We start from the raw sequence: 27,189 nt of genomic DNA, 5'->3' as shown, positions 1-27,189 counted from the left end.
GAATTCATATGCTCAACGTAGTTTTATGCTGTCTTTTATCCACTCGATTTCAGTGCGTAAATTCAGTACCATAATAGACTGGGCAAGATGTTGCCATGGCAACGGCTGTGGTGTGGTTCATGAGAGCGTGCTTTCTGCATTTCTCTTGTTGAGATATGCCACACGACGGGTGGCTTTGTCACAGTGGTGTGCTTTTTCCTGTATTTTTGCAAACATCACTCATCGAGTGTTCGTTTGTGATAAAGTTACACTGCAGATATATGTCTACAAACAAAAGAAGATGAAAAGAGAAAATTGCTTTTGTGAACTTTGATGGTCACTACAACTCAATTATAATACATGAACAATAATACATTAAGAAGTCAATTAGTTCTGAATGCAAGATGATGTTTCATGCTCAGCGTGCACCATTTCTCACATGTGTTTTACTGTGGGCGAGTGTTATTTTAGTATCAGATACTATTATAGTTTTAATTAATATTTGTCATTTTATATTCGCATTTTAACTTTGTTTTTTGTCCTTTATATAAATAATATGTTTATATAGTTATACTTTTTCCGTCAGTTTTAGTTATTTTAGTACATCAAGCTAAACTAAATAAAAATGAGAAATTTTGCCCTGATAACTAGCTGAAATAAAATATACACTTTTCAATATTTTATTTTATTTCAAGGAACAAAACTTGTTATTTTTACGTTTATGGTTTTAGTTAACTACGATGACCCTGCTGTGGGGTCTCTCAGAGGATGTACTATGAAACTGGGCAGGGAAAGAGCTTATGTTCTGAGAGCTGAGCCAAAGATGACAGCTCAAAGCTGATGGCGATGTAGCAAATTGAAGCGGTTTGCCAAGACCCTCTCTTTCTCACTCCATTTCATCTTTATTCATAGCCCTCTAGTACATCAGAGTCAACATGATTCTTACATTTTCAACAAAGCTAATGTTGCAGCATATATTAATCTGAGTGGTGTGGCCCTCTGAAATGAAAAGGCAAAGTTCCTCTCAGTGTCACCATTACGTTCAGTTTGTGTAGTTATCATGGACTTTTAGTTTGCATTCAGAAGTTTCTATCTCCCTTTGTTCATTTTCCCGGCACCCCTTGGTCGTCATGGTTTCTGTCATTATGAGTTCATGTGTATCAGCTGTATATCACTAATTAGCTCATTTGTATTCACACTACTTAAGTTTGTCCTTCACCGTCATTCAGTGTCCGGTCACGTTTATACCTATGTGTGTGTATGTCTGCTACCTGCTTGGATTATAAGTAAACTTTGTGTTGAAACCTTAATCTTCTGTGTGTTCGTCTGCCTGTCTGCACACACACCTGTAACACTCAGCATTGGAGTTTTCTTTTTTAGTTCAGTTCCATTCAGTAAATAAATTCTGTTCCCGTTCCATTTGGTGTTTCTGGGTTTGAAGGCATAACATCATTTACCTAAGACTAACAAGAAAATAATAATATTTTATATACACTGAAAAAAATGTGAAATGACCGTCTCATTTATTTAAAGTGAACATTATGGTTTCTACTACTTCTAACTTGATTTATTTATTTATTTGTGTTCAGTTTGTCTAAAAGCAAATAATACAACCTAGAGGGGGAAAAATTTAATTTTCTATAAATAGTATTTTCACTTCACATCAGTGTGGATGTGCAGAACAAGCTTTACTGACTGCAGAAATTACTGTGAGTTTTATCTTTTTTTGGTACAAAACAGAAAATATGATATTTAAAAAAAAAACTTCACAATAAACATTAAGGTCTTTCAAAGTTGTCTTTATTTATTGTAAGTAAACTAAATTAAACATTGATTGACAAAATATTTTTAGATTTTATCCTAAGTGAAAATTCTACTTTCATATTATAGCTAATTTAGCTTATGTTTATGATGAGATCAAAATGTAAAAAGCCACAAAAAAAAGCTTTAATTTTTTTTTATTTTATGATTATTATTTTATCTAATTATTCTTTTTGTATGAATGTCTTTGAGAAAATAAACATTTTTGATTAATATTAAGTTTAATTAATATTTAATATTAATATATTATACCAAACCATACATACAATTTGAGAAAAGCTGTAACAAGTTAGAGTACTTTTTTAGTTGGCCAAAAGTATCCAATAATAATCATAATAATACAGCAACAAGTATAATTTGTGTAGTTTTTGTTTGTTACTACTAACCGTTGGTCGGCTTTTATTATTAATCATTGATTCAGACTATTAGTCATTACGTCCCTCAATAAACATTGCAAATGTCACCATTAAAGGTGCGCCTTAATTAAACTGAGAGGTCTGACTAGTCGCTAAAAATTAGTTTACTTAAACTAAAGTAAAGATCATTATTTTTAAGTAATTTAATTTTCATTTGGTTTCAGTGGTTGAGTTGTAAATACCAGATCGACCCATTCAGGTTGATTTACAGACTGGTTTTTCACATGATATTCACGGGAATGATCAGATACTATATCCTTGACAGAGTCATCAGCCAATCATAGTTCAATTGAAGCTCAGTGAGAATGTGACGACCTTAAGCGAAAGAAAGATGATTTTACGTCTGCTGGTGTCGCTGTTGGATAGTGTTATTTAAAATGACTCATTTACACATGCATATTTCTGTTGCTTTATCTCTGTAGTTATTTTCTCATCTGTTTTTTTGGAGGATATGCTTGACAGCTTTCTCCGCAGAAATAAAACATGCCCCTGATTAATCCACTGGAACACATACAGTAAAAGAAGAAAGGGCACAAGGAGGGAGAGAGTGATAAAAAGAGTACGAAAAAGAAAAAAGAGAGAAGCTAATCTGAGCTCACTCCAGGGTCAAAATCTCATAGAACTCCACATTGCACTTATCTGGTTACCAGAGAGATGCAGATACGGTATTAACTGTATTTACTGAGGCTGCTTACACCGTAAAGGCAGCTACAGTTGTTAATGCTGCTTTTGATGGACTTTTTCACGCATAGTGGTCACTACAGTGGACAGTATTTAAAAAGCATTTTCTTGAATTTGCACATCAATCTCTTCAGTGGACCCTGGTGCATCATCCTATACATTGCAACCAAGTTGTAAGCCATTGTGTTTTGATTTTTTTCCCCTCCAAACCAAGATGGCCAATGGTCAGTCAAAAATGCCAAGTTGCTCAGGAATATCCACCCATTCCTTCTATCCTAGGAGACTCTTGTAGGTAAAAAAAAATATTGCAGCATCAAGCAATATCTAATGAGTCATATCACAGTACAATTTTCCAAGTTTTGATTTTAGATTGGGAGAAAAATCAGATTTATCATCTGTCCATTATAGTGGACCTCATGCATCAATGGCTATATTTCAGCTACAATTTATACATATACTGTGAATATTGTTTTTGAAAATACTTAATCTGCAGTAACTTTTTTTGACTGTAAATAAATGTATTTGTATTATTAGAATGTCATTTTCATTGACATCTAAAAAAGTTATTGTAATTACATCATTTATGAGACTTGTAATGCATTACTAATTTCATCAAAAAAGTAATCTAATTACGTAATGCATTACTTCTTAGATCAAAAAGTAATCTGATTACGTAATGAATGTTGCTTGTAATGCATTTATTTACTCGTAACGTCAAAAAGTAATCTGATTACGTAATGCATGTTACTTTTAATGCATTACTTGTTAGATCAAAAAGTAATCTCATTACGTAATGCATGTTACTTGTAATGCGTTTCTTTATTTGTAACAACAAAAAGTAATCTGATTACATAATGCACATTACTTGTAATTAATTACTTGTTAGATCAAAAAGTAATCTGATTACGTAATGCATGTTACTTGTAATACATTACTTTACTCGTAACATTAAAACAAATCTGATTATGTAATGCATGTTACTTGTAACACATTACTTTACTTGATAAATCAAAAAAGTAATCTGAATGCGTTATGCCTGCCCCAACACTGCTCATTTCAGATGAGATTGAAAAAAACGTATCGCTAGGTCTTCTCAGAAGAGGGCTATGCTAGAAATGTGTCCATCTCTAACGTAATCAGAATTATCAGCTAATAAGGGTAAATTGACATACTCTGGCACACTGGAGGGAGCGTCTGAGTGGTTTCCACAGTTGGACCTTGACAGGCTGTAGAAATTTCTGATGGAATCACGTCCTCATGTTCTGATATCAAAGATACACGAAGTGCAACTTGTATGAAGGTCAATTGCCTTTGCAATATTTTGGATTTATATTATATATATTTATATTTTTTATATTTTATACTTTTCACATGATTTGATATAATTGTATTGATTAGTTTCTTAAATACACATACTTTATCTGTTTGATTATTGTATTATGTTTAATACAGTATCTCTTCAGTTTAAACCATAAATGCATGCTGTCCACTCAAGTGGACATCTGAAAAAATAAATCAAATCAAATCTTGTTTTTCATGCCTTAAGAGCAATAAAAACACATAGGAAAAAAAATCCTGACTGAGGTTATCATAATTCATGCATGAAAGGGTTAATTAGTTTGGCTTTACAAAATCAACATACTGTTATTTAAGCTTTTTTGAGATCATTTTTTGAGTCTGAAATTTTCGTATGTGTTTTTCGTATTCGACATTCGGTGGCTGTGAAATGTCAAAACACCTCTCAAAATGCTTGCTACGGATGCGAAAAATCGAACCCGATACATATTTTTTTATGACGGACGAAATTTTCGAAAGCAGTGTGTAAACGTGATTGACACATATTTATTTCGTCCGGACGAGAATTGTGTGGGACCTTAACTCCTAGCACTTTCATATGTGACCCTGGACCACAAAACCAGTCACAAGCCGCACAGTATATTTGTGGCAATAGCCAACAATACATTGTATGGGTCAAAATTATCGATTTTTCTTTTATGCCAAAAATCATTAGGATATTAAGTAAAGATCATGTTCCATGAAGATATTTTGCGAATTTCCTACTGTAAATATATAAAACATTTATTTTTGTGAGTGAATGCAGAGCAATCGTGAACATAAATGGACAAGTTTAAAGGCGATTTTCGCAATGTTTAGATTTTTTTTTGCATCCTCAGATTCCAGATTTTCAAATAGTTGTATCTCGGCCAAATATTGTCCTATCCGATCCTAACAAACCATACATCAATGGAAAGCTTATTTATTCAGCTTTTATATGATGCATAAATCTCAATTAAAAAAAAAAAATTGACCCATGTGACTGGTTTTGTGGTCCAGGGTCACATATTATCAAATGTTCTATTTACCCATCTATTTTGTGACTAGTCATATATAACTTTGCTGCAGCCAGTGCACCCTAAACTGCCCTTTCACAGACGAGAGAAAGAAACATGGATAAATTGGGCTGTCCCACTGGGAACACTGCCCTTAGAAATGGACAAATGGGATATGCAGAAAGTGAATTGGTATGGTGGTTTATGAGGCTTGGTTTGAGCACACTAAAGGTCACAGTCTGAAAGGCTTGAACACACACACACACACACACACACACACACACATGTGGCTTTGTCTCTAAAGATCAATACAACAGCAAATTTGCTTATGTGACATTGCTTAAATATTTTCCGTAAATTAAAACATTTGTAATAGCTATAGCTTATATAATAGCTGGCTTATATAATAACTGTTAACTTTGGTCAGTGTATTGATTGAGTTTAGAACATGGAATGAGATGTTGCACACAGATTCAAATACAAATTTGGCAATTAAAAGTAGGTAATAAAAAACAGCAATTTAATACAACTAAATAAATATCGATTTAACAAATCATGTCAAAATAATATACATTTTGCATAGTTTCAATTGTTGGACAAAGTTAATAAGATATAGACCACTGAGGCGGGACAGGCCAAAACTACCCATTCAAACTACCTACCTTTGATGCTATATATGAAAATCTTATGTTAGATCATAGTTTGCTGTATATACATGCACAATTATTCTCACAACAAAAACATGGGATTTGTGCTTGAATGTTTTAGAAAAAGTAACAAGACACCAAAGTGCACCTTATAAATGGAAAGCTACATAAACTAAAACTGTGGTCACTGTATTAAACGACACGTCAAGAATGGCTTAGAAAAGTGAATGCAATGATATAAATGCATGCATTTGCGAGTGTCCAAAAATAAAAACTACTAGATACATAAACTTTAACAGTTATATTTTAGTTCTGAATCTTGAGTTGTAAATGTAATTATTCACAGCTGCCCATACAAAACTGATAACCGTCATCTGCAAAATTCATTTCATATTTTAGCGTATTATCTGAGAACAGCAAAGGGTCTAATCTGTCGCTTTATTGATTGTTCAACACCCAGTCCTGCTGTTCTGTTAATAAGAAATTTATCAATTTCTTTGAAAGGAAAACTTTAATTACGTCAAAACATTCAGTATTTGCATATGGCACTTGCTTGGATATTTTGTCATCTATTGCAATGGTTTTCAAGCCTGGTCGTGGGGATCCACTGCCAGTGTTATTGTATGAATGATATACTATTATTTTACTATTATAATATTATTTCATTCTGTTTTTTATTATTATTTTGAATTATATTATATTTTAATATTTTCTATTTTGTTTGAATTTTTTGTTAAAGTTTTAGTAATTTTGTCATGTATTTTTGTCATAATAGTTTTTTCTTTTTAATTAAGTCACTAAACTGCACATGTATGTATGCAAGTATGTATGTCTCTCTTATCTGACACATTGGCTGTGTTCAAAATCGCCCTCTATACCCTAGGGCAATGCTTGAGGGGACAGCCTTTTGTAGTGGTGTCCGAAACCATAGTGGACAATATCGAGTGCACTTATTCAATTCCACACTGTAAAAACTATTTTTCAAAGATTTATATAAAACAGATAATTGGAGTATATTTTACGCCAAAATACTATTTCAGTATTTCTACTTCAAAATCTCACGTTTAATTCAATATTTGATTTGTCGTTTCTTTGTAATTATTTGTGAAATTTACTAGCAATTTATAAGTGAAAATTATTTCAAAGCAAATACTACACCAATTTTAGGGGGGTTGGAAACTACTTATCTATTGCAATGAATTTAAAGTGTGCTGTTGTCCAGATACATCGTGAGGCCACTGTAGATGACATCGGTAAAAATAAATAAATACAAATGTACGGCTGAAAAAATATACGACTGTTTTTTTTTTTTTGATGTTTTATGAACCATGTAAGGTTCAACTGGATCCCCATCGTTTTCCAATTTTCTTCGTGCTGGTATCAGCAAACACAAACGCCGCAGCCGAGCAAATAATGAGAGCTGGGGTTCACAGTCTTCTGCCTTTACCTGACAGCAGAGCACAGAGAGAAGAAAGTGTGTGTGCATGTGTGTGTGTTCGTGTCACTGCCATGTGTGTGTTTGCCGGTGAAATATAGCGGCGAGTCTTGCTCTGGACTGTTACCAAGGGCAGAGGGTTCAGGATAATGAAAGCACCATAGTGACATGTTCTATACTCACTTTTGTACTCAAGGTGAAATCCAGCCGCGACGACACTGATATCTGTATGGAAGTGCAGGTAAAGCTGGTTGGAGGTGCTGTTTAACAAGGCTGGAGCCGTTGTACCTGGAAGATAACACCAGAAAGAGGCCTGAGCAGGAAAAGGGCTAGAGTTATCACACACACGGACATTGTGTTCTCATTCCAGCGATCTCTCTCTCTCTCTCACACACACACACACACACACACACACACACATTAGCTAAATGATGAGAGTGTGCACACAGAAACAAAAGGGCAAAGGGAGGTAAGCAGCTGTTAATCACGGCAGGCGTATCGCTCTCATGAAAAGACTCGGCCGTTTTGGACATCAGCCAAATGAAACGGAGTCGGCAAAAAGGAAATGTTTGACAGGCGCTAGTCATTGAAGTGTGTCGCTATCCTTCCGAGCTCTCATGGGGGAACTTTCCTCACAGCTCAGAGGAAAGAGTCACTTATCATCCGACTAAAAAGCAAAACAGCTACTGCCACTCTGGATTCAAAGCAGAGGATTTTCCATCTGCTTATACATATATGGACAGAGCTAATATAGAGTGTGACATCTTTAATACGTGGAGAAAATGTCATGAATACTACATAACATCCTTAAAGTCAACATGAAACAGTGCTGCAGTGCAACTTTAATAATCTGATATATTTCTGAGTGAAATGGGAGAGAAAATCTGTTGGCCGGGACTTGATTTTATCCTTTAGGAATTGGTTGGATTGTAAAAAAAAAAAAGAAAAAGAAAAAAAGAAAACGGCGTTATGTACCAGAGTCAGGTAATTGAAGAGGTCCACCAATGAATTGTTCACATTAAGACCAGAAATCTGACATTTTGATATCTTTAATATTTCACATAAGGGCTATTTTCTATCATTTCATATTTTGGAGTGTTACTTTTTTGACACTTACACTTTTAGTAAATGTTACTTTGTACCATAGTAGCATTAGTTCATTTTGTTCTACCCTTTCCGTTACACACACAATTCAACAAGCTGTATCATTAGGAAATTCCTGCCAAGTCGCAGAATACTGAACAGGCACTGATAAGTAATGTGGGCGGACACGTGTTAAAGAAATGTTCTGGGTTCAATACAAGTTGTGCTCCACTGACATGTGGCCTGATATCAATTACCACAGAAATAATTCAGTCACCCCTCAGTTTATAAAAACAAAGCAAAATCACATTATACAGCAATACCTGTACAGTTGCACCAGGGTAAATGTTAATACACAGTTTGGAAAGTATCCGAAGACATAAACCTAAAGTTGGCATGAATATCAATCCATCCATCCATCACTCTATCCAATTGTCTATCCATCCATCCATCCATCCATCCCTCACTCCATCCAACTGTCCATCCATCCATCCATCCATCCATCCATCCATCCATCCATCCATCCATCACTCTATCCAATTGTCTATCCATCCATCCATCACTCCATCCAACTGTCCATCCATCCATCCATCACTCTATCCAATTGTCTATCCATCCATCCATCCATCCATCACTCCATCCAACTGTCCATCCATCCATCCATTTATCCATATCATCCATCCATCCATCATATTGTTCATCCTATGCGGTTCATGGTAAAATGTGTTAATGTAATGTAATATTTGATTATAAGGACATTTTTGTAACCTGTTTTGTACAATAAACATGTCTTGTTTTTAAGTTTTTAATAAGTTTTTAATGATGTTTATATATCTATGTGGTGTTTTTAATATGATTTAAGACAAACAAGGTGCAAATTCTTAAGTCAACACTATTGCTGAATATTTTGTACTTAAAACTGCAGTGAAAAAAACCTTGTAACCAATCACATCAACGTGTGGGCGGGCTTTAGCATATCATCACTACTATGCTGCGAAGCAGAGGAGTCTCAAGATTAACCACGTTATCCCGGCTTTTTTTCTGTTGATATGAAAAATCGGGTACATTTAGCAATATAGCGAGTGAATTATGTATATGATGTATAGTAAAATGTTATGATGAACTATATGCCTTTCTCCGCTGATGTTCTAAGCTGCTCAAAGCGTTCTGCTGATTTGTATAAGGTGTCTGACTCTGAGGTGGCAAATGGGAATGTGGTTTATGTTACATTAGCAACACATTATTAGCTGTTTGATTACATAATCAAGCAAAAGGCTAATCATATTAATTACCGTTATGTGTCCGACGTGGAAAGCGATCTGATTCATCGACTTGTAGGCGACCCTATGAGTGAGTGGAGGCGGGGCTCATTTACATGGTTCCGCATATACTAAATGAAGCAAGGGTGTAGAGTTCAAATGAACGGTAACACTTTATTTCGATAGTCCACTTTAGATATTCTACTAACTATAAGTAACTTTGCAACTACATATCAACTAACTCTCATTAGAGTATTAGTAGACTGTGTGCTTAATTGCTTAATATCTGAACACTTTATTTTGTTGGTCCCCCAACAGATATTCTACTGACAATAAGTAACTTGGCAACTACAAGTCAACTTATTCCACTAACCCGGACCCTAACACCCAACCATAACCATAACAGTCTACTGACAGTCTACTAATACTCTAATGAGAGTTAGTTGGCATGTAGTTGCAAAGTTACTTATATTACAGTTTTTCTCGATTGCTTAAACACCATAACCAGGCTTTTGAACTAAAATTTCAAACCCATAATGCCATTTATCAAAAAGCACACCCATTTCACTGAACTATGAACACTATTCCCCCGTTTTGACACATAAGTCAGATTTGTTGAACTGTCACAGCAAAACTCTACACACAAATCCCTTCATTTCTCATTGCCTACACCACGTGGTCATTTAGAAAGCACTACCATTCAATATTGTTCACTCAAGTCAGCTCAGCTTCAGCTCAGTTAGCACACAATTACCCAGGTGAAAACACTAAGAGTCAAAATTGAACACACATCAGTCAGATCCTTCAATAGATAGATAAAAGGTTATACAATCTTTTATAAAGGATAAAAATCAGTTTACTGAGTTTTGGAACAATGGATCCACAGAGAAATTAAGCAATAGGTCGAGGAGGGAGAGGAAGAGGAGGAGGAAGAGGAAGAGGAGGAGGAAGGAGAGGAGGAGGAGGAGGAGGAGGAGGAAGAGGATGAGGATGAGGATGAGGATGAGGAAGAGGAATAGGAGGAGGAAGGGCAAGGGCAAGTGCTTGTCCATGGTATAACTATGAGGGAGGCTGGGCAACGAGTATAACCAAACTTGAGTCGCTCCACCGTCGCCTCCATCATCAGAACCTTCAGGGAGGTGTGGTGGCAAACAAATTTCTATCACTGAATAAGAGACAAACATTTCCAATTGTCTTTGATGAGGTTTATGTTCTTGCAAGAAAAGGCCAGCAGTCGTACAGTCTCACAGAGTGGCTGCAGAGTGAAGGGAGGGCATCCTTCCTCCTTTAGTCTTGACTCCCAGAATGTTATCTTTCTAGGCCAATGATGGTATTTCAACCATATGTGGAACATTCTTAGACTTGTTCATCATATTGTATCCTTGAGTGGAGGCATGTACCAACACTCTTTACCATTCCAATACAATTCCAGATTTGAATAAGGTTTTGTGTGTGCTCTTTTACTGTCATATGATGCTCACACACATCTTACGTAAGAGAAGGAGAGAGTAAAAAAAAACGATGGAGGGGGGGGGGGGGGGGGGGGGGGGATTTGGATGATGGTCTAAGGGGGACCACAAGCAACATGACTTACCAGTTTTGCAAATGTTGTTTTGAATTTAAAGCACCAGTGTGTAAGACTATGTTGTAGTGTGTGGATTTTTGAGGGCTTGTGTGTCCTGTCTGAGGGCAAAGTTTGGTTTTTCAGCAAGAGTGAATGGTTTTGAGTGTAGAGCTTCATTTTGACCTGAAAATAGGATGTTTGGGGAATTGGGTGAGACGTTATGGATTTGTGTTTACTGTTTTGAGAATACGAGGCATAGTTTCAAGAAATGTGTTTAAGCAATCGAGAAAAACTGTAAGTAGAAAGTCTAAAGTGGACTATCAAAATAAAGTGGAACCAAATGAACTAACAATTAAAAAAAAAAAATGCTCCCAAATCTCAACATTAATAATCAAATTTAATAATATAAAAAAAGTCCCCCTGTAGTCAATTATGATGAAATAACTTGAATGTTTGAACGACTTGAATTCAAGCTATTTCAAGGCATGAATAAAACAAATACACAGGAACAAAAAAATGTAAATAGGCAATTTTGGTGAGTTTTAAGGGACATTATTATTGTTGACTGCAGGGGGACTTTCATATTAGTATTAGTAAATGTTGAGATTTGGAAGCATTTTTTTTTATTGTTAGTTCTTTGTAACTAATACAACTAATGTTAGCAATTGGAACCTTATTGTAAAGTGTTCCCATCTCACCTGTAGTAACATTACAGTTTGCATGGTTAATTCAAAGCATTTGAAGAATCTTATTTATGGTGTAAAAAGATGGAAAACTGAATCTCCCAACAAGACGGTAATAAATGAAGTAGAGCTCTGGCAAAAAAACAACAACAAAAAAATAAATAAACTGCAATGCATCACATCAGAATCCAACATCTCCCTGTGGGAATGAATCAATGTACAATTCAAATACCGTGTAAAAGTAAATAAGGCTGGAGTAAACAAGATTGTAAAAAGAATCAACAAATACAGCTTAGAGTATTCAGTGTCTTATAGTACGCTGCCGCACCGCTACTCGGGATGAATGCTTAAATACACCCACATCTGCTCTTAGAGAACTGTTTTGTTTGAGAAGAAAGATTTCTTTCAAACTCACATCTATAGAATTTATTCATACATGGATTTTTTATGTCTTTACACAAACACCCAAAATGGTGTCTTGCATTTGCCAGGAAATGGTTCCCCAGCATGTTTCGCATTTAAAACATCCTGCCCATCTGACTGCTCATTTTCCAGTCGATCCAAGTCCACGTACATTAGACTGATGACCGAAGCCTGAAAAATGCTCCTTTGCGCTTGAATGATTTGACTAATAATTTTTGGATGAAGTTTGACAGCTGCGTAGAGCTCATCCAGTGTCCAGCTATTCAGCAGTCTATCATCTCTATTAGGGCCGAGGCAATCTGAGAAGATCTTAAAAGCCTCAGACGAGCTTAAATGGACTTTGCCAGACAGAATATGTTACTCTTAAAGTACTGCATCGCATTGGTTGCCAAAGAGGACAAGGAGAGATGCCTCCTCACAGATTAGGGGGATTTGAGAAGAAGGATTCTTTGTGAAATACATGCCCATGATTCCCTCTAAGATGTGCACTGATGTTGCTCCCGCACAGATGGACAAAAAAGTTGCACATTCATCAGACTCAAAAATGTGAGGGGTAAAAGATGATTGGGCAGCGTTTGAGTCCAATCACATTTCTATTGATTTTTGGTACGGAACTGAAGCTTTGGGAGATATTGTGAAGCACTGACTAATTTGCGACATGAGCAAATGCATAAATACATGCATAACTAACACTAAACCAAACCCTATAGTAAGTATAGTAATGTTGTTAATTAATATAACTCAGTATTTAATATATAATTACACTATGACAAGGAGACCTTAAAGTAGTGTAGCCAAAAATAAAATTAAATATAAAAATCATATTACATATGTTACATATTAATCATGCTTCATCAAGTGGTTAAAATGTATTCATTAGTTATTGATTAGTTTCACATTAATTATGAAAGTGTATATAGTTTCATAGTAAGTTTCTGTGAGGTATTAAAACATGTAGTTACTGATCGTAGTGCTATTACTGTACTTAATTCGGTAATCAGAGTTTCATGTTAGTTAATAGCACTAGCAGTTACTAGAATGTTAATATTGCATTCCTCTGTTGCCCTTTTGCAGATATTCATTGATGTTGGAACAATATTCAAAAGTGTTACATATAAATTAAAAAGCCTCCTTTGGAGAAATAGTGATTATGGTCTGATCTCAACCATGTTTCATCTTCAGAATCCTGACGTGCAGTCAGAATTATGTAAATAATGACAGCAATATCTTTTAAAGACACACGAAAAAATGTGTGCAGTTGTAATTAAATTGGTATTTGTTGAGCCGCAATTAATCCCACATGATGAAATGTGTGGGGAGACAGAAACACAAAACATATCTGACAGTTTAATTAAGGGTATTATCCTAATGGATTTGTGACTAGAGGAAGAATGAAACGACCGATTGTGATGGGCGAGTGTGCAAGGGATATAAAAGGCGATCACGCAGGCGACAGGAGAGCGAAGAGTGCATTTTAATGGGCAGCCAAACACCATGCCTAATGACGCTGGCTCCTGATTCCCTGCCATGTCTTACCAATGCTCACAAATGACTCCAGGCTTGTATAATTTGGACCATTGAGATCTAAATGAGGGGAAATTACCGTTTTATCATCAAATTCAATCATAGACTAGCATCAGGTGTCTCGGGAGATGGGGTGATGATGGTTTAGCATTTAAAGAGCTTCTTAGCTGTTGAGAATATGGCTTGGGGAAGGTGAGGAGTGCTAGACAGTGTGAAGTGCCAGTGAACACATGCCTTAGAGCAGCTGGAGCTCCCTGGCTGGGTGACCTTTCACCAGCATGCTAGTGTGGCGCAGAGGCGAAGTTCATTATAGCCGTGTTGAAAGTATAGCTAGAGGCCTGGACACAATTCTGTCTACTGGGAGAGACCCAAAAAAGGTTAAGCCTCCTCTCTCAAAGGAAGATTCTTGCCCCCTCTTCCTAATCCTGCTGTGAGACCTTTTTGTAAAAAATGTTTTCCTTTTTATTTTGTAATGTTATTTTTGTAACCTTTTTTTCTAAATAGCTTTATCGAATCAATATTTATTTGAATTGTTTGCTCTGTTTAAACGTACAGTATGTAACTTTTGGCCACCAGGGGTCACTCAATCAAAATAATAACAAAAGACGTACTTTGATGACGTCGGGAAAGTGCGTGGGCTCATGGGAGTTGTTGTCATTGTCAAGCAGCGAATCTGGCATCTCCAGCAGAAAACATGTTCACTGACGAGGTAATGTGTTATATTACATCTCTATTGTTGTTACGTTTAGTTACGGGTTTTCACTTTATATAATGTCAATCTAATGAAATAGCCGCGAGCTACAGTTAGTAAACAAACTTATCAGTAACGTTAGCTAATGTGTGAGACAGAATGTTGTGCGTGTGGTCGCTATGTCAACATACCTATAAGTTGAGTGACTTATATGCATCTTATGTGACCATAATGGTGTGTTCACACCGAACGTGAATAGAGTGTCAAATACGCATCTAGTTAGACGCTTGAACATTCGCTCGAGTTCAAATTTTTCAACTTGCGCGGAAGACATTCGCGGCACACGCGACGCCCGGCGCGAATGATGCGTCTATTCGCGTCTTTACATTGACTTTGTATGTAATCTATGAGATCAGCATCTCTCTGCAGTGCGAGCTTGTCACGAAGCTTTCGCCATCTTTCAAAGGCTTCTCCAAGGTTTACACGTCTCTTGCTTCTTCTATGGTCCCAAAATCTTCTCGGGTCATTTTTTTCACCCGTACGTTTGCGCTTTGTTGAGCTGGCAGAACGTACAGTCAAAGACAAAGAGTAGTCATGATCCATTATCATACAGACTTTTTTATACGGGTGTTCCCCTTAATACTGTCAGTGTTCACTGTTCCTCTTTGAGTTTGGCGGTTCCGCCGAGTTCCGCAGGAAGGAAGACGCAAACGCGGATATGACGTGATAGACGGGCGACATAACGGAAATAAAGACACGGTCCGTGTCTTCGAATTAAAATATTAATTTCTCTGGATTTAGAAGTTATTTGGAACTGTCGGGATAATGTAAATACACAACTTTAAAAAATATATAACATAGATATAGTGATTTCTCATATATTTAAAGCAAAAAAATTACATATTGTGCCTTTAATCCTCATTAAATACTTTGTATATTTTAACATACAATTTATTATTGTTTGGGCAGTTGGTGCATAATGTGCCTTTTTAGATTTTTGAGCTCTTTTTAATCATGTCGTATTTTTAGGTTTATGATATAACATTTATAATAATGTATAAGGGAATGTGTATATCTTGGACATGAAACTGGTCACTATCTTTTATTGTACCATTTTTTTTTTTTTCATAATATCATTACTATTGGTCACCCTTTTACGTCTGTCTGGGGGTTTTGAAATTATTTAACTAATAAAAAGTTTAAAAAAGAGCTTGCGACTAAACCTCGTAATTCATTGGATCCTCAAACTGTTGGTAAAACCTCATAACTCCAACACCACCTCTAATGTGAATGAAGTACCAAATGTCTCTGCTTGTTTGCAATGCAAAAGTTAATAAAGAGCTGGTTCTTTGAATAAGTACAGCACTTTCTTTACTCAAGAAACATGATATATATAAATGCTGATGTTGTATGTATTTGAGGAGCAGAGAAGAGTGTCTAAGTCCAGAATTTGTTGTTGAGTCATTTCCAGTACTGTCTTAAAAAGCCTTTGCATAGCACTTCATCTTTAATAACATAAGATTTTGGCCAAATAACAGGAAAAAAACAGCATAGTTACAGTAAACTTTATAACCTGTAAGTAAATGAAAACGTAATGCGATGCACTTCCTGCCTCAGATGCGGTCGTTCGGACAAAACACATGTCAGAAATTCTCAAAAATGTGCTGGTCAAAAACCTCATAACTCCATTTGAGCTTGATTTTGGTAAAATGTGAACAATATAACGACACATGCAAGTGTCTGACCATTTAAAGCCACAATATCAACTTCGACAATGCGGTTTATTTATTGTTTAATCGTTTAAAAATACAGTGTTTTTTCAATTTTCTTAAAAATAGCATTTTTGGAGATACAAGTTTTCCACCTGCCAGCGACGATATGCAGTCTCTCAAAAGCATTAAATAAATATGAGATCATAAAATGCTAGCTTTCCAGAAGTACTCATAACCACTATGAATAACTACAAAGGAAACTTTTCAGTAGAGTAAGAAAAAGCTAAACTCTACATAGTAAAACACAAGCTGTAATTATGGCATTTAAAAAAAAAACTCAAAAAATTCAATCTTTCAGTTTTAAACATTCAAATAGAATAAATGTGGGTGGTGGTTTGCCAACTGGAACTCAAAAGGGTGTAATAATTGATACTGTTAATCAACCAAATGTAAAATGAGGACATTCATCTGTTATGTAAGGGATGGCACATAGACAGCGTTCCAGGACTGGAGCTAATTTCAGCCCTTCCAAGAATCCAGGGGCATAAAACCAGTGGCGGGGTTTGGCTCTCAGTTTTATTGCAATATGAAAGCGTAATGAGCTATAAAGAACTACATGATATGCAAATGAGCTGTAGGAGGACTTCTGTAAATCAGATGCTGTATCACTCCAACAGACTATTATTGAAATGAGCAGTTAAAAGGGGATTAATAAAGACAATACAAACCTGAAAAGCTCCCGAGCTTTGGAGCTGTCATATCGCCACCATCATAGATTTCTAACGAGTCCCAGTTATGCTCGGTAGCAAAGCTCATGACTTGGATCTGCCAAGAAAATGGAGACACACATCATGAAATGACAAATTTATGTACAATGAAACAATTCATTAACAAAATGGTCATATGCTATACTTTTGCAGCAATGCTTGTAATCCTAAGCAATCTCTCTGAACCTAAACAGGTGGTTTCTGCTAATACCTTTAAGACATCAATATGTAAATGGTTATTGGTCATATGTTAATGTACTCATGGTGTTAATACCATGACAATTTCTGAAAGATCCAAATCCCTTTCAAGGGAACTTGCGCTGCGTCAAGAATTGACGCTGTGGGAGTGCCTCTGCGTGATTGCGTCCTGAAGCACGTGTGAAATAAGTCCAATGGCCTGATGGGACATCATAGGCAGATGACGTCATGACCAGGAAGCTATAAAGCACACCCAGACCAAACAATGTCAGCTTCTATGCCTTCAGCAAGCGCTCTGTGTGAAATTGTCTCTGTCTATTCATTGTTTGTTTGTCACAAGCATATACACACACCTAAAGGATTATTAGGAACACCTGTTCAATTGCTCATTAATGCAATTATCTAATCAACCAATCACATGGCCGTTGCTTCAATGCATTTAGGGGTGTGGTCCTGATCAAGACAATCTCCTGAACTCCAAACTGAATGTCAGAATGAGAAAGAAAGGTGATTTAAGCAATTTTGAGCGTGCCATGGTTGTTGGTGCCAGACGGGCCGGTCTGAGTATTTCACAATCTGCTCAGTTACAGGGATTTTCATGCACAACCATTTCTGGGGTTTACAAAGAATGGTAAGAAAAGGGAAAAACATCCAGTATGCGGCAGTCCTGTGGGCGAAAATGCCTTGTTGATGCTAGAGGTCAGAGGAGAATGGGCCGACTGATTCAAGCTGATAGAAGAGCAACTTTGACTGAAATAACCACTCGTTACAACCAAGGTATGCAGCAAAGCATTTGTGAAGCCACAATACGCAAAACCTTGAGGCAGATGGGCTACAACAGCAGAAGACCCCACCGGGTACCACTCATCTCCACTAAAAATAGGAAAAAGAGGCTACAATTTGCAAGAGCTCACCAAAATTGGACAGTTGAATACTGGAAAAATGTTGCCTGGTCTGATGAGTCTCGATTTCTGTTGAGACAGTCAGATGGTAGAGTCAGAATTTGGCTTAAACAGAATGAGAACATGGATCCATCATGCCTTGTTACCACTGTGCAGGCTGGTGGTGGTGGTGTAATGGTGTGGGGGATGTTTTCTTGGCACACTTTGGGCCCCTTAGTGCCAATTGGGCATCATTTAAATGCCAGGGCCTACCTGAGCATTGTTTCTGACCATGTCCATCCCTTTATGGCCACCATGTACCCATCCTCTTATGGCTACTTCCAGCAGGATAATGCACCATGTCACAAAGCTCGAATCATTTCAAATTGGTTTCTTGAACATGACAATGAGTTCACTGTACTAAAATGGCCCCCACAGTCACCAGATCTCAACCCAATAGAGCATCTTTGGGATGTGGTGGAACGGGAGCTTCGTGCCATGGATGTGCATTCATCCACAAATCTCCATCAACTGCAAGATGCTATCCTATCAATATGGGCCAACATTTCTAAAGAATGCGTTCAGCACCTTGTTGAATCAATGCCACGTAGAATTAAGGCAGTTCTGAAGGCGAAAGGGGGTCAAACACAATATTAGTATGGTGTTCCTAATAATCCTAATAATAGGTGAGTGTATATATATATATATTGTATATATATATTAGTGCTGGGCCGTTAACGGCCTTAACGTGCTGCGTTAACGTGAGACTCTTATCGGGCGATAAAAAAAATATCGCCGTTAATCAAAGTTGGGTTGGGATCATAAATAGCTTTTTCGAATATCGTTATATTTTCGCGCAATTCTAATGTGTAGTATGACGCCGCGCCTACTGTCACAGATCGCGCAGTAGGGTATTTTCCTGTCAGGGACACAAGGTGTACTTTTACTTTGTTACGTTGGGCGACGTTCCTCTCGTTTCTTTATTTTAATGCAATACGTTGTTAAATGAGTTTATTCCAAGCGCGCTGTGTCCTTTGTATGGGCATGAGCGATGCTCATTTACAAATGAATCACTCTTTTGAGTCGATTCTGTTCAAAGACTTCATCAAACAAGTTGTCAGATGATCCGTCTAAATCGGTTAGCGAATCAGTTGATCTGTTCAGTTCCTCGCGCACTGAATCGTCTGAAGCGCTTTCAATTCACACTCGGAGTCGAAACAGGAAGATTTAAGAGCATCAAGAGCGTTGGATGAAGTGGCCGATCTACAGTCTAGTCTAGTGAATGCAAATCTGCAAATGCATCATATTTTTGCCAGCGATGAAGAACTTTATTAGTTGAACATCTTCGTAAGCTGTCTGTGAATGAATGATTCCACAGGACGATACATTCGATTTCATTTCAATACATTGTGTGTGAAGCCTATTGCGCGTGTATTGCGCAGTGGCATAATCACACGAATAGTTTACATTGATTGAAACTAATTTGTTTAAAAATGAGGCTATTGCAGTAACAAGGCAGGTTCACATAAAATTCTTATGACATATGATGACATTATTTTTTGATCTAACGAGCATTGGCGATGCAAAAACGAACTGTCGTGCGTATTGTTTTTCTTCTTCCAATTAGCCTACTATGTTAAAAAAAGGACGAAAACATGTTACTTGTTCAATTAATAAACAGTTTGTTTGATGACAAATCGCTAAAGATGAAATTGGCCTCCCTTTCTGTCATTGCGTTGTTGTTGTTGTTTTTTTTGTTTTTTTTACGATATTCGACTTTTGCTCCTCGATTGTCGAATGGCATTTTTGGCAGAAATGCACATCCCTACGCGAGGCAAACTATTCTCAAAGACTTACTTTTAGTCATTATTTGGGTAGCACACATATTCTGAATGCCTTCGGGAGAATTCAAATGAGCCATTTTAATCTAGATTAATCTAGATTAATTTCAATATTAATCTAGATTAATCTAGATTAAAAAAATTAATCTATGCCCACCTCTAATATATATATATATATATATATATATATATATATATCTCAAGACAGGAGTATAATGGCGAACAAACAGCATTTTGAATCGTGTGTCCCTCCCTGCCCTCGCTACATCACGCAATTTATGTGTTGTTTGTTTGGGAGCGGAGCATGCACATCTGCTCTCGTGTGGGCTGACAGTGTTCACTCATAACATTTCCTGACGTGTTTTAACAATTTTACTGTTACTTTTGTCCCAGTAGCTTTACGTTCATACTATATTTAATCCTGTCATTAGGGGGCGTTCTAGCCGGTTAGTTAAAAACATAAAAAGGAGAAGAGAAGAAGCATGAGGCAGGAAGGATTTTTTAACCACATGGAGAAGCTTTCTCACCGATGCTATCTTGTGTTTGTGCCGTTTTGAGGAACTTGTGGTTCCATAACTCACTGTTGTACTATTGTTAGTACTTTGTTTGTATGTATGATGTTTGGTAAGGTTTATGTTACTATGTTATTGGTAAATTTGTTAATGGGAAGGACTAAGCACATTTTGTATGTTTGATTGATGCAGACGGTCTGTGTAAGCTTGAGGAAACAGTTCAACTATAAATAGACCAAAAAGGGATTAATTGTCTTCATTCTGCCAACAACACTCTTTCCATTATTTGTTCATTTCATGAGCTACAATTAATCAACGATACCAACAGCCGCTTGGAGACTCGTTTGCAGGCTGATGTGGCTTCATCATTTGCCCAAATTTACCCAATGGCCTCTGTCCATCATGGCCTCCTAATCATCCCCATATATATATACTAATTGGCTTCATCACTCTGTCTCCTCTCCACCAGTTAGCTGGTTTGTGGTCGGCATTCTGGCGCAGTATGGCTGCCGTCGCATCATCCAGGTGGATGCTTTACATTGGTGGTGGTTGAGGAGATTTCCCCCTTCTATGTAAAGCACTTTGAGTGCTGAGAAAAGCGCTATATAAATGTAATGCATTATCCTCATTGCAGTTAAGTGCTGTTTCATCTCACTCTTACATCTCCAAAGATTGAGCTCTTGGTAGCCAAACTGCTACTATAAAAGTCTGAACTATTTGGTGTTTCTTTCGCAGCTGAAGGGCTGTGTATGTTATGTGTTTGCTGGCTGTATGTTGATTTGAGGTGTCAATTTAATACACATGGCTCATTGAAGCGTGGAAGTTTCTGGTCCCTTAATTCTTTATGCAGCATCAAACCAGGTGTTACGGTGTAAAGAAAAGCTTGCCCTATCAGGAGTTTTAGCTCCGCTCCTGTTGGCTTTCTTCTCAAGGGAAAAACGTCTTATGCAAGTGGTTCGGATCTCGCGTTTGCCGAGGCAGTGTGTAGATTACGGGTCTGCAATAAAGAATCTAGTGGCTCGGATCTCGCGTTTGCCGAGGCAGCGCTTAGATTAGAATTCTAGTGGTGAGATCTTGACGGGCCTGCAATAAAGAATCTAATGGCTCGAATCTCGCATAGATTCCTTTTGTTTTTGAGATTCTTATATAACATTCAGCCTGTCATTCAGACCGTGTATACTTGTCTGTTTGTTTCTTGGCTGCATTTAATTTGAGAAATTAAATGGAACATTTGTCTGGCTTTGAGAAGTTAGATGCCTGTGTGAAAATACTATATTCAGCCTTTCATCCAGATCATTCTTTACTTGTCTGGTATATATTTGGCTATATTTAATATAGATAAGACTGGTTCCCTTAGTAGATTTTTTTAGCAGTGTGGAAACTACTACCAAATATATCTCAATGGGTCCTGCACACAGGGGGGTTCTGTCTACTGTTGTAGGCCCTGAGCAGCCTTTGGTTATGGAACAGGGGGTAAAAGCTATGCAGGGAAAGAGGATCGTAGAATGCTCTTCCTTTCGGCCTAGTCTTGTCCCCCAGTATTTTTATTACATCGACGTTTGGTCGTTCTTGGCTCAATGTGGAGCAGACGACGGTTTGGCATCAGGATGTCGTCCTCGCCCACATGAAAGTATGGAGGGGTCAAGGCTGAACGCAAAGAAAAGTCTTTTTCTCTATTACAGAGGACCACTTTTCAGGTGTAGTGTGGGATTCAAAAGCATTGCAGGCACATCTGTCTCCTGCTCGTATTGGTTCGATCCTCACAGCTGTGTGCAAGATAAAGCTAGGACAGTCACTCACTGTCAAACAGTTTTGAGACTGTTAGGTCTGATGGCAGCTGTGTCAAATGGAATACCTTTTGGGCTGATGTACATGAGACCTTTGCAGTGATGGCTCAAGACCAAGGGGTTTCCCTGAGGGGCAACCCGTTCTGCATGATCAAGGTTAAGCGCAGGTGCTTCATACTTTGGTTATGTGGAAGAAGCCTTGGTTCTTGTCCCAGGGTCAGGGACAAGATCAGGAAGAGTATGGCGCCTTTGTAAGCCTTATAATAGGGGTATCCCTATAAGAGGTGTGTGATGCGGTGAGTATTACAACCTATATCTGGGCTTCACCCCTGGGTCCCAGGTGCTTCTGTCTAAGTTGTGCTCACCTGATTTCACACAAGACAGGCACTGGTCAGTACGGCAGCATGGGTATAAAAGTTCCCACTGTGTCAATTCTCGACGCAGAGCGAATTCCCTTGAAATGGAACGTCTCGGTTACGACTGTAACCTTGGTTCCCTGAAAAGGGAACGCGACGCTGCCTCACCTAGCCATACTTCCAGCATAACTGTGATCGACTTGCTTCAGCCTATCAGAAGCTGACATTGTTTGGTCTGGGTGTACTTTATAGCTTCCTGGTCATGACGTCACCCGCCTATGACGTCCCTTTATGCCATTGGACTGATTCCACATGTGCTTCAGGACGCAATCACACAGAGGTGTTCCCATATCGTCAAATCTCTATGCAGCGTCTCGTTCCCTTTTCAGGGAACCAAGGTTACAGTCGTAACCGAGACGTTTTTCAGTTTAATTTTCAATTTTCAAATTAACACAAAGTTATTAATAGGAAATTTTTTACTTACTTCAAATTCTGACAGCATACAATTAGTATTAATGAATTATGTATTATAAATTTGATTATTACTATTATATTTTTTTCTGAATGCTTACTCTGATTCTTCATATAGCTTTCAGATTACCTGAAAAACTTTAAGCAATGTAAATGTGGATTTTTGTTCTATGGCTTTCATTTCCCCTATAATTTGTTCTTTACTTTATTACTAACTGTTTACTTGCCTTTACTTGAGGAAAAGTGTGAAGCTATGTTTGGTCAATAGAGAAATACTAAACATTGCTTTAATTTTACAGAATTTGGTTGTTATCTAATTAATTGTTAATATTATATTTAGTTAATTTTCATATAATTTTCTTAAAAAAAAACAACGTGTTTAACAGCCTTTTCCCCCCTGTTGTCTCGAAATACCACGGCTGTCAGGAATTGTAAAGCTATTGTATACATTTATTAAAAATACAATTCATATAAATGCCACAATAAAAATTTTACGGATTTATCTTGACTTTCATTCATGGCCATACTCTACATTTGGCATCACAGTTAGATTTTCTATTTAAACCAAACACCACTTTGAACCGCACAAAACACAATGCTTAATTTAACTTTTGTAATCCACTCCCTTGCAGCGTGAAATGGAATCTTTTCCATCTCATCATTTCAGCAGGTGTAGCTTTACTGCATTTGATGAGTTCACACATGGCTCTTTTGTACTTGCCTGGATACCGGCTCCTTCTGTTACAATGATTTTCCACACACAGTTCAGGCTGTTCCCATAAGGCTCCGGGAACCCAGGGGAGAGGATGGTACCTCTCCTTTCTGTTAGATTCCCGCTGCATGGAACTGTGGAGCAAAACGGAGGCAAAATTGAGCTTGTGCTGAAGATGGAACAGTACAAGTGCCTGAACTGAGTCCTGTGAGAAAGACGGCCGTCTCCTTTGACACAAGATGTGATTACGCCTAAGGTAACATGAACCAAAGCCATCATCTCCCTGCTAAAACATACATTCTCTGCATGAGAAATGTCTTTCTGGTACCACTTTATATTTACCAAGAAACAATCTTATATCATTGCATTTGTAAAGACTTTCTAGCCATAGAAGCTAACCACATTTTTAATAAGTCAACATGACCAACAATGCAAGTTTAAAATTGACAAATTACGGTAGTAAAATCACTTTTTTTTACATATTAACAATCTCATCCTTTATCCTTGCTGGTAGATTCGAAATTTTTTCTTCCATTGATGAATGTTTAAAAAAAAAACATTCTATTTTATTAAAGATGATGTTTTTCCTGCATCTGATTTTTGTGAAGGGCTCTTAAAAGCATTAAAAAGAGTATATGTGTATCCTAAATCGCATACTGTCTGATTAGTATGCTACATTTGAATTTGAAGTTACCGTTAAAAAAGTGTGTTCTATATTGTATGAACATGAAATATTAATCTATATATTAATGAAATTCAGATATACTACATCGGCCATGTTGTTACAGTTGTGTCCCTTCACTGCAAATCCTCTCCAGTGGCCTCATGGGAAAGTAAAGGCGGAAGTAGTAGGTCATCCGGGGACCTTTCGTCAACGGTTTTGCGAATACTATGTATTCAGACATACTACTCTTTTAGCGTACAGGTTTATTTTTTTTTTTCATACTACAATAGTAGGGAAGTATTCGATTTCGGACACAGTGTATGTTTCCTGTCTGATACCTTTGGCGTCACATAACTTGTGAAGGATTGTCATGACATCACTTTCCTGCAGCTCCAGAGCAATTAGTTGGATGACATTTATGGCTCAATCTCTATTCAGGTATTACAGACTGACCGGCAAACAGTGTTTCATGTTGACTTTAATTCAGATGAAATGGATGAATGTGGAATGATTTTTATGTTGCAGCAGCTAAACATATTTAATTTCGATTAATATTTAATAGATATCTACCTTTCAGTTTGTAATACTTATGAAAACTGGGGAATTGAGATTTGAAAGCAGACTGAAATGAGGATGTGCCTTGGGTGTGATAAAATCGTGACAGCACTATAGAATACAGCGACAGTTAAATGCTCAGTATTAAAGCCTGGAGGTTAAGGCTTTGAACTGAAGGCTGTGGCCCAGAGGCCCTTGGATTCAGCTTTCAGCCCCTTGAGGATGGCAGTATAGAAGGAAATATTAACTAGAGGCCTGACATTTTAAATCCTCATAGAGGCCACTGCCATTTCGTCCTCCAGCAGGATTCCTAACCCTTATTACTTGCCTCAAGGTTACAGAAGATCATGGGAAACTCGCACATTTACATTCTCTATATGACTTGATAAAATACGGGGCTATGAATACCAATCTGAATGATGGTATCTGTTAGCACTGTACTGTCTGTATTTTTTTGTATTTCTAACACTCAGTCACAATGAATTGTTTAGTCCTGAATAAAACATAACTAGTGTGCATTTTCCTTGGATAAATCCAGGCTAGCTTACCTATACAATTTGGGATGGTGTCATTCCACTGTGCCAGAGCGTTAGGGACCGCGTGGCACTTGATGGCTTTGGATCCCTGGAGAAGGTATCCGGGGTTACACTCGAAACGAACAATGGAGCCAGCTGAGAATTCTGAACCGATCCGCCTGCCGTATCTGGGCTCTGGGATGGAACTGCACTGTGTATCACTGGTGCGAGGAACAGCTAGTGGACAGGAAACAGATCTCTAATCAAAATGGGGCAGATGTGCCTCAAGCTCAAGCTGCCTTTACAATATAGTAACAATGTACAAGGTTACAATATAGTCATTTACTAGGTTTTTGTCACAATATATATATATATATATATAAATCAAATAAATGCTGTTCTTTTGAACTTTCTATTCATCAACCAATCCTGTAAAAAAATATCATAATTTAAACAGATATTATATCATCAAATATTAAACAGAACAACTGTTTTCAACTAGAATAATAAGAAATGTTTCTTGACCAGCAAATCAACAAATTAGAATGATTTCTAAGAATCATTTGACAATAAAGACTGAAGTAATGATGCTGAAAATTCAGCTTTGCCCAAACAGGAATGAATTACATTTTAAAATATATTCAAATGGAAAAAGTGCTATTTTAAATTGTAATAATGTATCACAATATTACTACTTTTACTGTATTAAATTGATGCAGCCTTTGTGAACATGAACAAACAAACAAACGTTTGAACAGTATGTGGCGAACAGGACGAGGCAGCGGGCCGTGAGAGATGCAGTAGTATAGGCAAATATAAATACAAATACATACATACATAAATAATGCTAACACAAGCCATATAGGCGACTCAACTCAGTTGATTTCAAATGAGTTTTACTTTTACCATGTTGCTAAGCTAATGGCTCAATACTTTAATAACCCCATTATAAAAATATTTACAGCAGCACACATTTATTGGGTAAAGTCCATTTATATTTTTGCTATAAAGTGACTTGTTTTTGTTTTTCCTACCCTTTTCAGTATTGAATGAATTAAAAACAACATTTAGCTTTGAAACACAGATAACGTTCCATATTTCTTTAGGCTTCCCAGTGCAGAAGTGTACACTGTGACTCTTTTTTATAGAAAACCCACATATATATTTTTGTAGTACATTTGTACGAGCATCTTCGTGACCCTAGCACAGAGAACTTTGCTGGTTTTGTTTTCGAACATTGCAGCAACTTTGGTTCTTTTTGTCTATTTGTGCCTTAACTTTCATCTGACGGCTGTGGATATATAGGAAGAGGCTGGTAGGACCATCCACCATCACCTGGATACCTCCATGAGCCAAATGAACTGTCCTAACTGTCAGAGAACATTTCTCATACACCCGCTGTTCTCTCTGCGCCCATTGCTGTACGCTATAAAATGGTAAGGAGATGTGAAAAGAGACAGAGCAGGCTTGCCGCGGTCTGCGCTGTGTGTGTGTGAAAGCTTGCTGATGCCACCGTGAAAAATTCCTATTGTATCTTTTTATAAGGCAGCTGATAAAGGGAGCTAAAAAGAGTCGTTTATATACTCTTTTATGACACATTTTAAAACGAGGGAAAATGCCTCACGCATCCTGCGGCACCCTGCTGCTGTCTGGGAAATCTGAAACCTCGGAGGTGAGTCATT

The 27,189-nt window shown here is 37.2% G+C and overlaps 1 protein-coding gene across 2 annotated transcripts in view; it reads right to left on the bottom strand.

Annotated features, from left to right (window-relative positions):
* Positions 1-27,189, bottom strand: part of csmd1a (CUB and Sushi multiple domains 1a) — a 663,682-nt gene that overhangs the window by 80,760 nt on the left and 555,733 nt on the right. For both annotated transcript variants that reach the window (XM_056249348.1, XM_056249359.1), the window contains exons 34-37: positions 25,541-25,744; positions 23,783-23,907; positions 16,977-17,073; positions 7,493-7,597 (exon numbers count right to left, since the gene is read on the bottom strand). In XM_056249348.1, the coding sequence (XP_056105323.1) occupies positions 7,493-7,597; positions 16,977-17,073; positions 23,783-23,907; positions 25,541-25,744 (531 nt within the window). The remainder of the gene's footprint in view (positions 1-7,492; positions 7,598-16,976; positions 17,074-23,782; positions 23,908-25,540; positions 25,745-27,189) is intronic.

The sequence above is a fragment of the Rhinichthys klamathensis genome, unplaced genomic scaffold, assembly GCF_029890125.1.
Source record: "Rhinichthys klamathensis goyatoka isolate OS25496 unplaced genomic scaffold, OSU_Roscu_1.1 h1tg000003l_1, whole genome shotgun sequence".
NCBI classification, from domain to species: Eukaryota; Metazoa; Chordata; class Actinopteri; order Cypriniformes; family Leuciscidae; genus Rhinichthys; species Rhinichthys klamathensis.
This window is presented reverse-complemented; position numbering and strand designations above follow the sequence as displayed.